Here is a 16555-nt window from a genome sequence, read left to right on the forward strand (position 1 = left end):
GTGAGTATTTTGGACCATTTGAAGCCTATTTCAAGCATCATGGTATTTCACATGAAAAGACTTCTCCTAAAACTTCTCAATTGAATGGTCTAATATAGAGGATGAATCAAACACTAATTGAGAGAGTAAGGTGTATGCTCTTTGAAGTTAAGTTGCCCAATCATTATTAGGGTGAGGTACTTTATACAGCGGGCCATGTTCTTAATCTCACTCCTAGTGTTTATTTGAATAGAGAAGTTCCAAACAAAATTTGGCTTGGAAAGAATGTCAAGTATGATCATTTGAGAGTCTTTGGTTGTAAGGCTTTTGTGGATATTCCAAAGGATGAAAGATCTAAGTTGGATGCAAATTCAAAACAAAGTATCTTCATCGACTATGGGAAAGATGAGTTTGATTAGGTTGTATGATCTTATAGGGAAAAAGATTATTAGAAGTTGCGATGTGGTGTTCATGAAAGACCAAACTATTGAAGACATTTATAAGGTGGAGAATATTACACCCAAGAAAGATATCATTTTGTCTAATATTGATCCAATTCGATTACCTGTTCATAATTTGGATACTATGGGTGGAGAATATATATTTCAATAGCTGAAATTTCAGTGGACTTTAAAGTCATGGGAGATAATCAACTCTAGGTTGGTTAAATACTAGTTGAGTTAAATATGAGGTTTCTCTACACACCCTTAGTGATGAAGAGCCATCCTTGTAAAACCCAAATATGTCCTTCCCAAATCCGAAAGTATACTTCCATACACATCTAAAATACACCACAACCATTTGTAAGTGAGTCATCCATACCATTTTGCCAAAAATTAGTCAGGAAGTGTATCTCCGTACTCATGAAGGGGTGAATCCGTATGTGCACTTCCATAATAACCATGAACACATTTTGAACTCATGATAATGTGTTTATTTCACAATTCAGAGAATAATTCAGAAGTATATTTCTTGACTAACCTTCAAGACAATTAGTTTTCTTCATAGGCAGTAAGTTTGTTATAAATTTGACATTTTTTAAGAAATCTTATATTTTAGTTCATTTATACTAAGTATACATAATTGTTATTCAATTAAACCATACGTTAATGCAATTCAATTAAAATATCGTATTTTAATTCAATTAAAATTCATAAAAAACATTATTGTTGACAAATTAGAAATCATATACAAATAATATAAAAATACAAGTAAAAATGAACTATTTGGTATATCTGACAATCTAGTTCATTCTCTACCTATTTTAATTGAACTATTAATGCAATTCAATTAAAATATCGTATTTTAATTCAATTAAAATTCATAAACAAACATTATTGTTGACAAATTAGAAATCATATACAAATAATATAAAAATACAAGTAAAAATGAACTATTTGGTATATCTGACCATCTAGTTCATTCTCTACCTCCTGTATTGTAAGAGATTATGTGCCTTCGCTAGAATGACCTCTATAGTGGTCCTCACACAAGTGCCTCCAGAAAACTCTCATATCTGTATATTCGCTTCATCAAACAATACGCTGACATGCACGTAACACATCAACAACATGATCTGCCCTAGCCTATTCCTCCTCTAATATCTCCTAATGAGTTATCCTAGGTGGATGTACCTCAACATCTGGTGTCATGTAAGGATGTGATGCTCTATAAAACAATTGGATGTAGCTAAATGCACTACTCCATGGTTGAGGAGATGACACGCTTCATACTTCCTTTAGTACCATTTGATTATATAAATTATCAAACATCATATGAACATATCTACACACAACAATGGGAGGAGCGAACACAGTGGGGTCTCTTGGATATCTTGCAGAAACCAAACTGACGCATGACTCGTTCAAGAAGATATGGATGAATCAGACGTGACTCATAAGCCAACCATTATGAGTAAAAGGATATGTTATTTAAGTGTATATACAAAGTGACCCACCTTCATTAGCACAAAGACACATTTCCAGACTAATTTATGGGAAAACGAGGGTGACTCACTTACGAAATGTCGTACTATGGACTTTTGGGTGCGTATGGAAGTATAGTACTAGATTTGAGGGGCATTTATGGTTTTTTATGGAAGAGTGTGAGCACCACTAAGGGTGCATTGAGAAATCCCCTTAAATATTCGTGAATTGAATTAACATTGAATGATATTCAATGTAATTGATGGTATTTTGTTTTGGAATATGGCTTCTGACCACATGATTGGGTGGGGTCTTTCCAACTCGTTATAAAAAGTGGGTAGAGGTTTTCAAATGTGATGTTAAGCTCAAATTAATTTGTTATAATGGATTGAAGTGGCCTTTTTTGTACAAGTTGAAAAAGGAAAAGAAAAAAAAGAAAAAATTATATAGAAAATAAAGTCTCACTAGCATCAACTATTAGAAGAGTGATGATTTCTACAGGAGACTCTGCAAAAGACCGATACACCGCATCCTTATCAGCGCCATATTTTGCTAGATAGTCAGCATAAACATTCCCCTCCCTAAGAGTATGAAATATTTGAACTCATCATTACATAGAAAGAAACTCTTTAATGTTGTGAAAAATTGCGACATAGTAATGTCAAACATGGATAAACTATGAGATAAGTTTGATAGAAGAGTTAGAGTCATAATAACACATCAGGTCTTTGATACCAAGTTCTTAGGTCATACGCAAACCATGATATAACGCCATCAACTCAACATGAATGATATTGGAATAACCAATATTACCCACAAAATCGTGAACTTAAACACCATTACCATTTCAAATCAATCCATCAAAACCTAAGACGTCATTAAGGCAATGACACGATACATATGACATGTCATATATAATACAAAATAAAAATATAATCCCACCACTTAGTCAACCACCAAATAAAAATAATCATCATTTTATCTTCCCTTCTCACATAAATTTAAGAAAATCTCTTTTTATTTATTTACTCAGGCAAATAATACACATGTGTATATTTGTTTCACGAGACTAGTTCCTATTTTCGTCTATGCATTCAACCAATTCCATATGCTACGATCACATAATGTGTATATGCAAAATAATATTAATTTTTTTTATAATAGAGAAATAAGATCCAAAAATTATATTTAAATAAATTAAATTTTATTTGAAATATTTATATATAATTTTTTTTTAAAATTTGTAATATTATTTAAAATTTTAATAAAATATGACTCTTTTTTATTTCTAAATATTCCTTTTTATTATGATCAATTTTTATAATTGAAATATAATCTCTAAAATATCTGAGTCAGTAACTATATCTGAGTTGAGATTAATTACTATACACTGTCAGTGTAAAAAGTTTTACACCGTCGGTTCATCACCATCACCCGTTTGTATTACTTTATAGATTTTTAAAATAAAAGTCAAACTTCTTTTAATATCCGACGTCTATAATTATGTGATGGTGTAAAATCCTTTTACACTGACAATGTATTTCAATTAATCTCATCGGAGTCACTAATTTAAATTTTCCTTTTAATTTTGAAGAATCCCAAATTGCATACTTCATTATTGTAAGACTAATTATACAAAGAATTTGTTCGAGGAAAAAACTTACAATCATACATTTTATTTAAATTTAAAATTTTCGGTTATTTGAATCTCTAAATATTTAATTAATAATTAAATTAATTTTAATTTAGAGTTATAGGAAGAAAAACTCCTACCTTTATATGTTTTTATTTTATAATATCAATATTATTATAATACTTTTAAGGGCACTCTCACAAATGATATCAAGATAAAATAAGAGGGTTGTTCATGTGGTTTTTTTTACAAAAATAACCCAGTTTTTCAAGAAAATTCCCAAAATACCTCCGGTTTCAAAAAAATTCCCAAAATACCCCATTTTTAGGAGGAGTCTCCAATTGAATTGGCGACTCCTCTTATAACTTGAATGGAGGCGCCAATTGAATTGGCTAGGGCAGGTGCCCTAGCCATTCCAATTGGCGCCTATGTGTAGGTTTTAAGAGGAGTCTCCAATTCAATTGGCGACTCCTTCATAAAAGCCTCAAATGACAAAACCTTCAACATGAAAGTTTTAGATCTTTTCAATACAATGAATTTGGACTTAAATTTTTCATCATTTGGATTTTTTATGAGAAAGTTATGGGCACTTGAAGTTGGACTTTTTTCACATTTCAATGCATTTGGTCCAAAGTGACCTATAATGTTTTGCATTATCACATGTATTTCTTTTGAGATTTTGAAAATTTTCTCAATATAACATTTTAAGTAGACATCTTAATCTTTCCAATGTATTTAGTCTCACCTCAAAATCATGAAAAATGAAGGAGTTATGTCCTTGGGAAGTTGACCCAAAATTAGGGTTTCAGTCAAAATGACCTATAATGTTTTGGAATGGATGATGACCTTCAAAGCTTCAAATTAATTTTTGATGAACATGAAAGTTGTTCATATGGCTACTCCTCTTAAAACTTGAATGGAGGCGCCAATTGGATTGGTTAGGGCATGTGCCCTAGCCAATCCAATTGGCGCCTATGTGTAGGTTTTAAGAGGAGTCGCCAATTCAATTGGAGACTCCTCCTAAAATGCCTTTTTTGTCTTATAAATAGATGCGTTGTGTGACCAATTGTTCCACAACTCATATAATCATTTGGCTATCATGTTTGGTGTTCGTCGCCGATACGGTAAGGTGATTTATGCGAGAGACAAACCTCAAATGCTGATGCTGTTTTGGAACATCACCACGTTCGATCAACTGAAGAGGGAGCTGGTTCGATGGTTCGATGGGAAAATACCAGAAGGGGAAAAAATCAGAAGTATTGAGAGACTTGGCAATATCTTTGGTTAGGTGCGAATGAAGACTGATAAGGATGCTAGGGAAATGATGTTCGGTCGAGACGACATCAATTTGATTGTTGTAATCAGTTAGAAATATTTATGTTTTCAGATGTTTTGTACTGATGTTTGTTGTGAAACTCGTTGTAACAAGAACTTAATGATATATAATGATTGAATGTTACAAAAATACAATATTACAAAAAGCTTAAGACCTAGATGATGCTCCTCGATTGGGACAATTGTTTTTGTTGTGTCATGGTTGACGACAGATACTACATAATCTTATCATTTTATCTGTGGAATCCATCTCTGTTCTGATACGTTTGCTATTTGGCATTCCTTTCTTCTTTCTACGCATCTCGTCATTGTGCCAAACAATATCTCCTTCATATGGAGGCCAGTAATCCTCCATTGGTAGTACTGAGAAGCTTTGAGTATATACATTCATGATGGTGTTAGCCTTGTACACATTAGATAAATGGTTGTAAGCGTCTTGACGAGTATAAGCGCATGCTGCAATGACATGGGAGCAAGGTATGCGGAAGGCCTAGAATTTTCCACAATCGCACCAACTTCTGTTTAGTCTAACAGCGTAGGTTAAATTTGGTCTCCCATCGTTGTTGCCCATTGTTTCCTGGACGCTGAAATTTTGTCTATGACGGTCAAAGACTGTTACAGCGTGTGTGGTAGCTTTGATGCTCTCCTCTTTCATGACCTTCATGCAACACTCACTGAATACTTGCCCGGACATTAACACTACACTCCATCTTTCACCTCTGGTTGCGAACATAGAAGCCAACCTATAATAGGTTGATCTTACGAAGGTGGTTATCGGCATATTTCAAATTCCTTTGAAAACCCCGTTCATGCATTCCACAATGTTTGTTGTCACGTGGCCCCATCGACAACCACCGTCAAATGCCCTTGTCCACTGCTCTACTGGTATGTTATTTATCCATCTCCCTGCGTCTTCATTAGACAGTCTAATTTCATCACGATAATATTGAAATGACGGTTGAGTTAAAGCATACCCAACATTCACCACCTTCTTGAGAAGATTCTTATCTTTTATAGCATGCATGAAGTTTTGTGCAATGTGTCTGATACAGTAGACATGTGTAGAAGGAGGATCATGCCATCCGTTGTCATGGTTGTTGTAGGCACTCTCAATGGTAGCATGTTTATCAGAAATCAAACAGAGATTGGCTTGTGGAGCCACATGCGTTCTGAGATGTCGAAGAAAGAAACCCCATCCACCAGCCGTTTCACCTTCAACAAGAGCAAAGGCAATGGGAAAGACATTGTTGTTACCGTATTGTGCAACTGCCATGAGCAAAGTACCCTTGTATTTTCCGTATAACCAAGTGCCATCAATTTGAATAATAGGTTTGCAGAATGCGAAACCTTTGATGCACGGGTCAAATGCCCAAAAGAGACGGTGAAATATTCTATTACCTGTAGCACAGGTTCCGTCTGGCATCATTGCTGGCACTGTCTCCATAATTGCCACAGTTCCTGGGACATATGTTTTTAGTGCCCATAAAAACCGTGACAATTCCTTGAATGAATCCTCCCAGTTGCCGAAAACCTGTTCAACAACCTTTATCCTCGCAATCCAGGCTTTCTTGTAAGATGGAGTATAATTATATGTTGTTCTGATATGGGATATAATTATACTCACCTTCACTGATGGGTCTTTATTTACCAATGGCAGAATGTCTTGACATATCAAAGCTGCACTTAGTTTACGGTGACCTTGTTCAACGTTAGTTGCAATGCAACTGTGCGGTGGGTCTATTGAAGCGATCTCCCAAGAGTCGTTTTTCTTCTTGTAAGATGCAGCCAAACGAAACTTATAAAGCATGTTACGACATTCGATAACATACCTTTTAGAATCAGTGCGTTTCACTGTAAAGTCGGCAGAGTTGTTCATGTGGAATTTTTTGATTGCCAGAACACATTCTTCTTTGGTACAAAACATGTCTCCCACCTTTAATTCGCCTTCTGATCTCGGATATGGATTATAGAAGACACTGTTGGATGTTTCATCGTCGTGAAGATCCATATTTGTCATATGTTGAGGCGGATTGTAAACATGACTAGGAGGTATTGGTGGTGGTTGATCATCATCTTCATCGTCGTTGTTCAGCATGTGATCAACTTGTATCTCGGTCTCCTCTTCTTCTTCATCAACGACGTCGACTTCTGCTTCTGCTTCTGGGTTGAGTTCATCTGACCATTCTGCATCATCTTCACCAGCTTCATCCTGATCGGTTAGTTGAGACTGTTGAGATGGTATACATGGTTGCAAAGTAATGTACAACTCAATACAGTTGCAGCCTGAATGTTCATGACTAACAAACATGTATTCAACATCTTCATCGTCTCGCACCTTAAGGGGGAAATACTTGCATTGACCATTCTCAAAAAATATTGGATTTTGATATGTGATCTTTGACACAATACCCGATCCTATAAAGGATTGTATTCTTTTTTTCAAATGCAAAAAGGTTGCATTTCTCTTGATCGTGATTCTAATGGTATCAATGTTTCGAAAACAAAAACCATGTAGCTCAGACTCGAAAGTTTCACCGTTGCAGTGAACATTGACACTGTATAATGATGAAGATGACATTGTGGAGATGAAAACTATTTTCTTACTGCAGATGAATGTGAGTGAAGTGTCTTGGATGTTGATAGTAAGACACTTAAATAGATGGTATCAGGGTCTCACATGCTAGCTAGTTCTAAGATGATGTGTCGGACATGCAAGCTAGTCTGAGATGACGTGTCAGACATGCAAGCTAGTCTGAGATGATGTGTCAGTCATGTAAGATAGTCTGAGATGATGTGTCAACCATGCAAGCTATCAAGAAGTGACTCTTCAGCATGCAGGAGACAAGACAGCCATGTGTCCGACATGTAAGATAATCAGAGATGATGTGTCAGTCATGCAAGATAGTCTGAGATGATGTGTCAACCATGCAAGCTATCAAGAAGTGACTCTTCAGCATGCAGGAGACAAGACAGCCACGTGTCAGACATGTAAGATAGTCAGAGATGATGTGTCAACCATGCAAGCCATCAACAAGTAACTTGTTCAACATGCAGGAGACAAGACAACCACGTGTCAGACATGCAGACACACACTCCAAATGGATTGGCTCCTCCACTTATTCCTTGTACATGATCGCCAATTCATGTGGAGACACCATGCATTCAGACCTCGAAACCAAGCATTCAGACCTAGCCTTGCATGCATGTCCCTATGGAGGCGCCAATTTGAATGGCGACCCCTCTTAAGGCTTGTACATGGTCGCCAATTCATGTGGAGACACCATGCAAACACAAATTTTCATGCTCCCATCCATTTGCCTATAAATACATCCACTCCTTCAACACTTCTTCCACACCATCACTCTCACTACTTCCTCTACAATACTTCTTTTACAATTTCATCTTCAACAACATCTTCTAGTTTCATCTACACCAACTCCCCAACAAAATATCTTTACTCACAATGGGCGAAGCACATAGAGGAATGGTTGCAAACATCGCAACATATGTAAGTTTTTTCTTTTGTTAACTTTTTATCTTTCATCTTCACCAACCCCATTTTATTTTGACATACCAACTTAGTCAAGTGTTTTATTCTTTATATTATAGGATGTATCAAGGTTTCGAACTCGGGTCCACGAATATGTCCATATGGACCCGATGATTCAACCTTATGTTGAACTCGCCGGTTTTGGTCATATTAGCAAGATTATGTCTTGGTCTATAGATAACAAGTTCATTCTAGCCTTATGCGAAAGATGGAGGCCAGAGACACACACATTTTGGTTCCCAACCCGTGAGTGTACCGTGACGTTAGAAGACGTCTACATGCTTTTAGGACTACCAATTGAAGGCAAGGCTGTTAATGGTAAGACCAACTATGCAAATTCAATTTGCATGGAGCTCTTAGACACTGATTTGTTAGATGATAATGCTAGAGGTCAAGGTATACTACTCTCACGCCTAAAGTCATATTATAATAGTTTATACTTAGATGAGCATTCTACCGAAGATGCTCGAATAATAAAAACTAGGTGTTACATTATGTTGTTAATAGGATCCTTTTTATTTCCCGAAGGTAGTGGTTCTAGCATGCATATTATGTACTTACCTCTACTTAGACATGTAGATAGAATAGGAAGTTACAGTTGGGGATCTGATTATCTAGCCTATCTCTATAGCTCGTTGTGCAAAAACTCCCACAAAGACACATCTACGTTTTCTGGATGTGCTGTTTTGCTACAAGCATGGGGTTGGTCAAGACTACCGTCTCTAGCACCGGTCAATAACAACCCTTTCACTTTTCCATATGCACAAAAGTAAGTTGTTTAAATTGCTATATCTTTACTTACTTCCTTAAAGTTTATTACCTCAAACTATTGTTTTTTTTTGAACTTTTTGATGTAGATGGTCGGCACGTGGTATGAGTTACAACAGATGTCCGAGACACTGTATTACTCAGTATCGCAACCTGTTGGATCACCTTCAACCGACATACGTAAGCAAAATAACTTAATTATTTCGTTATATTATGTTAACTTTTTCTACATTCATTATAATCCTATCTTCTTTAATATTTCAGTTCATTTGGCGTCGATACCTTAATCTGGATCATGACCATGAGGTCAACGCTGAAGACGCAGCCGTATGGACAACATGCACACCGATAATACGGTTCACAACTGTGGAGATGCACAACACCGATCGTGTGAAGCTGCAGTTCGGTATGGTCCAGAATATCCCAGATCCCCCAGCTAGTCTAGGAGAATGGCATATGCGTAAAGTGAATGACCAATGGAACTTCAACCCTTGGCAAAACTTCGCAAGATCGGAGTGTCGCAAGTGGAAGCACCGTCATGACCATGTCTTAACTGATACAGTCATGCCAAATGAGGTAAAACCAAGTCGTACTTATATGGCTTGGTACAGATCGGTTGGTTTTCAATTCATCGCCGAAGATATGTACCTCTACGACCCACGCCAGGCAAGTTACACACAAGAAGGATCAACATCTAACCCCCAACAACATTCTCAACCCGGTTACTCACAACCCCCTATCCGTCAAACTTTCCGTTCCACAAACACACAAACATACAACCAAAACATGCCATTCACCCAACCCCAATACCAAGAACATACCCCATACCACCACCAACAAATTGACCATCAACCTGAGACCCAACATCGCTTCGCACCCACACCATCACCCTACCAAAGTCGCCTTAGCCAAAACACCAACCGCCCCTCCTCCTACCGTAGCCAAGAAGCCCAAACATCACAAAACCAAAACATCCCACAACCCTATCTCTACCAAACACCCCAACAACCTTTCTAACCTTTCCTAGACGCATCATTCACACTCATGTCTCCCTTCAACTGTCCCGGTCGCCCATCCATGAGTCAACCACATCCCAACTTCTCTGGCATGGGTCATGAGCTCAGCTACGGCGGTACACCATCATTGCATACTGAAGACTATGCTGAGTTGTCTGAATACCTCAACGGACCTTCTCCTATAGTTGGTAGTGACGCTCCTGGCCCCTCAGATAAACAAACACCGGTGCAGAATCGTCAACGTGGGTTAGGGCCAAGGGTTAGGGTAGCTAGGGGATGTGGGACCGGAGGTCGGTTAGGTGATCCCGATCATCACCATTAGGTTTCTTTGTGTAAACTCCAAACTTTATTAATATCAAGTCGTATTATATCAAATTTATCTTTCACTTATACCATAAAACACAAAAAAAATGCATTTTAGGAGGAGTCTCCAATTGAATAATAGGTCACATGTGATAATACTAAAACATTATAAGTCACTTTGGACCAAAGCCATTGAAATGTGAAAAAGTCCAACTTCAAGTGCCCATAACTTTCTCATAAAAAATCCAAATGATGCAAAATTTAAGTCCAAATTCATTTTCTTGAAAAGATATACAACTTTTATGTTGAAGGTTTTGTCATTTGAGGCTTCTATCATTCAAACAGAAGGGCTTGAAGTTGGTCCATTTTGGCAAAATTCACATACACATGTTTTGACTAAAACCCTAATTTTGGGTCAACTTCCCAAAGACATAACTCCTTCATTTTTCATGATTTTTAGGTGGGACTAAATAAATTGGAAAGATTAAGATGTCTACTTCAAATGTTATATTTAGAAAAATTTCAAAATCTCAAAAGAAATACATGTGATAATGCAAAACATTATAGGTCACTTTGGACCAAATGCATTGAAATGTGAAAAAGTCCAACTTCAAATGCCCATAACTTTCTCATAAAAAATTCAAATGATGCAAAATTTAAGTCCAAATTCATTGTCTTGAAAAGATATACAACTTTCATGTTGAAGGTTTTGTCATTTGAGGCTTTTATGAAGGAGTCGCCAATTGAATTGGAGACTCCTCTTAAAACCTACACATAGGCGCCAATTGGATTGGCTAGGGCACCTGCCCTAGCCAATCCACTTGGCGCCTCCATTCAAGTTTTAAGAGGAGTCGCCAATTCAATTGGAGACTCCTCCTAAAAGTGGGGTATTTTGGAATTTTTTTTGAAACCATGGGTATTTTGGGAATTTTCTTGAAAAAATGGGTTATTTGGGTAAAAAAACCTGTTCATGTTACAAAACTATCGGTGAGAGAAAAATATTGTGTGAGATTTTTGATTTTGTGAAAGGTTTGTACATGAAACTTAAAGAAATTTAGAGATGTGAGTTGAGAGGATGTGAAGACAGAATAATATGAAACTAATTGAGAAAATATTTGGCTTAACTTTTTTATTATTATAATAATAATAATAATAATAATAATAATAATAATAATTATTATTATTATTATTATTATTTTATTATTATTATTATTATTATTATTATTATTATTATTATTATTATTATTCCGGCCAAATTCTAATTCTACCATAGTAATATGAGCTTATCGATTTAGACCATCCTCGGTTTATATGCGCACCAAATCCAATAATATTAGGTGCAAATGGGTGTGGTAGAAAAATGAAGTCCCACATATTGATAATTTGGGTCACCCGTCGTTTTTATCCATACACCAAACTCAATAGTATTGCACGTGTGGGGTGTATTGAGAAAAAATCAAGTCTCATGTTGGTTAACGATAAAGTCCATCAATGTTTATATAGAGTGACACCCCTCACCTTATAAACCGATTTTTTAAGAAATGAATTAAACCAAATTTTAATAATATAATCTAAATTGCCTTTCTAAGTTATCCACTCGGGCATCAAATAATTCAAACAAATGAGAAGCGCTTTCAGATGGTCACAAATAGCCAGATGAATATTATTATATAATAAATTGAAGTTCTAATTCTCATTCAATTAAACATCATTCACGCGCATTTCTAGATAATGAATATCCACGTAGAGAACCTGCTCAACTAATTTCTCTACTCAAATCAATTTAAAAGTGAGAAAGAGAAGTTTTCTTCTCAAATCTAAATTCAAAGACATCTTTAAAAATAATGAGAGCTTTATAATTACATTTCAAATAACTAATTTCAATTTCTTTTTTATATTAAGGAACATTTTTTCAATCACATACTTGCGCTTTAAAATTTGGATCCATAAAAAATCTCATTCTTATTGAAATATCTCTTATACTCTCATTAATGTATATTTTGCTTATAATTTCTTTTATAATATTCTTAAAATTTAAACTATATTAATAATAAATATTTATTTATTATTTTTTACAAAAACTTTCCCATAAAAATATAAAAATATTTTTTTTTTAACTCATATCCTTTCAAACTCACCCATTTCCCTCCCTTCTACACCCCGGAAAAAGAACCTAAAGAGGTATATGCTATATATAAAGCACACTTTAAATTGTTATACTATTTTATTTTATATATATTTTTCAATTTATTTAGAAATATAAATATCCTAAAAGCCAATTCATTCAAGCAGCACCGGATTTGGCGTAAATCCCACTCGATTGCTTTACCTTCATCAGGTTTCTCTCTCATGACTTCAATCATAAGAATAATATTTTTGCCCTCTTATTTTTAAATAATTAAACCATCACAAATGCAATTACTTTCTCATCGGTTTATTTATTTATTTTTAAATTAAATAATTGTTAGTTTCACCTACTTTTTAAGTATGGAGAAGTAAACATTTCTGAAAAAATAACCCCTATAACTTCCTCGTAAGTTTTACCAATATAGATATACAATTGATCGGTCCCTAAAATATATATTATAATATATATAATGAGACTATATATATTATATTTTTAAATTAAAAATAGCGTGTTCAAAATCAAACCATTCAGATAAAAAATTATAAATTAAATTAAATTAAATTGAAAATCATAAAAAGTCATATTTGATTAGATATGTTGGAGTTATTTTTTAACAAAACTGCGCGGTTCGATTTGATTTACTGTTTGTATTGAACAAAACGAACCAAACCAAATCAGGCCGGATTATGTTACAATCCAAACTTTACTTAATTCACCTTCAAACCAACTTAAACCTATGATGCCTTAGTCTTAGGATTAAGAATAATTTTTTCTTCCTCACGCTTAGGATTTTAGTTTCAACTTTCTCAAATATCTCTTAGTAGTATCACGTCTTCTTCGTTAGGTACATCTCGCATCTTCTTCTTCTTTAATCTCTACTCTATTATATTCTTTCTTTTTTCAGCTTCTCATTTTTATGATATTATTCTCTCTTCAGTTTCATTTTTATCACTTTTGTTTTTCTTTAATCTCCCATTTCTCACGTTCTTTCTTTTTTATCTTCACTAATCTCTCACCTCCTTTTTTTTTTATTAATATATTGTTTTATGCTATTGTTATGGGTATGTTATTTTACTTTTGTTTAATCTGATTTTTATATATTAAATGGAAAATTGTTGTTCAAATATGTTATTTATTAATGTATGAATGATTAAACACAAAATTATGTTGTCCTCTATATGTGTATATGTATGGTTAAATATATATATATATATATATATATATATATATATATATATATATATATATATATATATATATATATATATATATATATATATATTAAAATCGAATCAACTGAACCAAAATACACCGAATTGATTTGGTTCGATTTTATTTCTAAAAGTTAACCGAACCAAACCAAATCGCACACTTTTTTCTCTTGCGGTTTGGATGATTTTTATCTTCAAAACTACCTAACCTCAGGGCAAACACCTCTAATTAAAAATTACGCACTTATATTATCATTTAATAGAGATTCATCATTTAATTATGTCACAAAATTTATTTTAAAACATCAAAATGAATACATAATGATAATTGGTTGAATGTCACGAGAAATCTTTTTCTTTCTTATTTTTATACCTTTCAAAAATTAAATTAGAGAGTAATATAATTTAGTTTATAGATATCAATGGTTTATTTGCAGCGCCATTTTGAAAGTGTTCAAAATAGACTATTGTACTTTATTTAAAAAATTTCATAATTAAATTGTATTTAAATAAATTTTATAAAGGAGGTTAATGGACATACATAATGAGTGTATTAAAGAAATTTTATGATCCTTTAATAGAAAACCACCAATTTGCTAAATTATTCAAGTTATATTAAATTATCAAGGATGCACGTTTTTTATTAGATGACTGTATCTCTTTTTATAAATTTTTTAAATTATAATCAAATAAAATCCATATTTATTTTGTCACATTTTTGAACTTTTGAACGTGGCTAGTTTAAAAAAAAAAATTAACCTTAATTATTCGTATTATATTTTCAACTCCTAATCAAGCATTTGATTAAGATACAAGCACACGGTTAATTTCACTATATAAAGCAAGTGTTAACTTCATTGTTCACTGCCATTCTCCATAATTAAGAAACACTGTCCTTTTCTCCATTTGTCCCAGCACACATGGGTCGCCATTCCTGTTCTTTAAAGCAAAAACTAAGAAAAGGTTTATGGTCCCCTGAAGAAGATGAGAAGCTTTTCCATTACATAACCATCTTTGGTGTTGGTTGTTGGAGTTCAGTTCCCAAACTAGCAGGTAACATTAATTATAACATACATATACTTACACATCAAGTTATATATATACACTAACATATAGAATATTAATAACTTGCAGGGTTGCAAAGATGTGGAAAGAGTTGTAGATTGAGATGGATAAACTACTTGAGACCTGACTTGAAGAGAGGAATGTTCTCACAACAAGAGGAGAATCTCATTATCACTCTTCATGAAGTACTTGGAAATAGGTAACAATGACATAAATGTTCAACTTCAAACATGTTTATATGATTATTACTAGTAATTGGTTAATGTTTCAAAAATGATTATTGATTTTTCAATGTGTTAGATGGGCTCAAATTGCTGCACAGTTACCAGGGAGAACAGATAATGAGATAAAAAACTTTTGGAATTCTTGTTTGAAGAAGAGGCTAATGAAGCAAGGGATTGATCCAGCTACACATAAGCCATTCTTCAATATTACTGAATCAGTTATAAAAGAGAATGAAAAATCATCGATGCTAATGCCGACACTGTCTCAACCTCAAAGAGCTTTATCTTCACATGAATATTATTCACAAGCACTTCTAATGAGTGATCTGAATAATTATCACTGTAATATGAATGGTTTATCTTTTACAGAAGCTTCAAGAAAAACTCTATTGAATTCGAGTAAGCCAGCATTTGACCCGTTATGCTACAATTTATCTGTGAGCAATTATTATCAGCCAAGGCTAAGAGAATTTGAACAGAATCTATTTCTCGGAAGTGATTCAATTTCAAACTATTTCTTCGATTCAATGCCTTGTCTAAATAATTCAGACAACAATAGTTCAGCTTCCAAGTTTAGTTCTCTTTTGGTGAATGAAAACTCGAGCAATGGTTGTTCAACTATGAATGATTATCTAGCGTGTGAAATGAGCAGCAACATGATCGAAAATGCTGGTGGATTATTCTCATGGGAAGGTGAGGAGAACAATGTTTTGGATCCTTTGTTACAGTTTGAAGTCAATGCAGTAAAATGTGAAGAGTTGTTGATCAACAAGACAAGTTCATGGCAAGAAGGACAGTTTCTGACTCATAATAATTCAATAAACTTGAGTGCCTATCCTTTAACGTCACTGTCAGAAGATCTAAGTAATGAAGCTAATTTTGATGTATTTCAGCATTTATGAGATTGAGGATAGGATAGCATAGGCAAGTTTTATTGATGTGTTTGTTTTCATGCTATTGCATATTAAGAGTGAAAGTGAAGCTACATTTTTATGGTGTTTATTTTTCCACATGTAGAATTACTTATTATTTCAATCCATTTTTAATGAATTAATCTGAATTATTGCGGTTAAGTTTTATGATGTTAAAATGTATAGTTAGGATAAAGAAGTTAAAATATGAATGGTGGGTTTTGAAAGGTAAGAGATATTTTGAGAAGCTGGCAGAGGTTAGAAGAATAACAAGTTATATTATCTTCTCCAATCCATGGTGTTAATTTGCTGGCGTGATTGTTTCTAAATGGCACCACCATGTACTGTTTTGTGAATCAATGAATCCCTCCAAAAAGTTCTAATTGGCTGCCCAAAGTCTGCATTATTTGGAAAGAGTAGGGTCTTGTTTTTCATCATCATTATCATCGTGTGTGTATATATACTTACTACATACATACTGTTTGAATATCGTCTTAATTTTCTGTC

The 16555-nt window shown here is 34.1% G+C and overlaps 1 protein-coding gene across 1 annotated transcript; it reads left to right on the forward strand.

The window, feature by feature from the left end:
* Nucleotides 1–14714: 14714 nt before the first annotated feature.
* On the forward strand, nt 14715–16124 carry LOC127083686 (transcription factor MYB20). The gene is made up of 3 exons (XM_051024017.1): nt 14715–14901; nt 14983–15112; nt 15214–16124. Exons 1-3 carry the CDS (start codon nt 14769–14771, stop codon nt 16037–16039), a joined length of 1089 nt encoding a protein of 362 aa, XP_050879974.1. The 5' UTR covers nt 14715–14768; the 3' UTR covers nt 16040–16124.
* The last annotated feature ends 431 nt before the right edge of the window (nt 16125–16555 follow it).

The sequence above is a fragment of the Lathyrus oleraceus genome, chromosome 5 (assembly GCF_024323335.1).
Source record: "Lathyrus oleraceus cultivar Zhongwan6 chromosome 5, CAAS_Psat_ZW6_1.0, whole genome shotgun sequence".
NCBI classification, from domain to species: domain Eukaryota; kingdom Viridiplantae; phylum Streptophyta; class Magnoliopsida; order Fabales; family Fabaceae; genus Lathyrus; species Lathyrus oleraceus.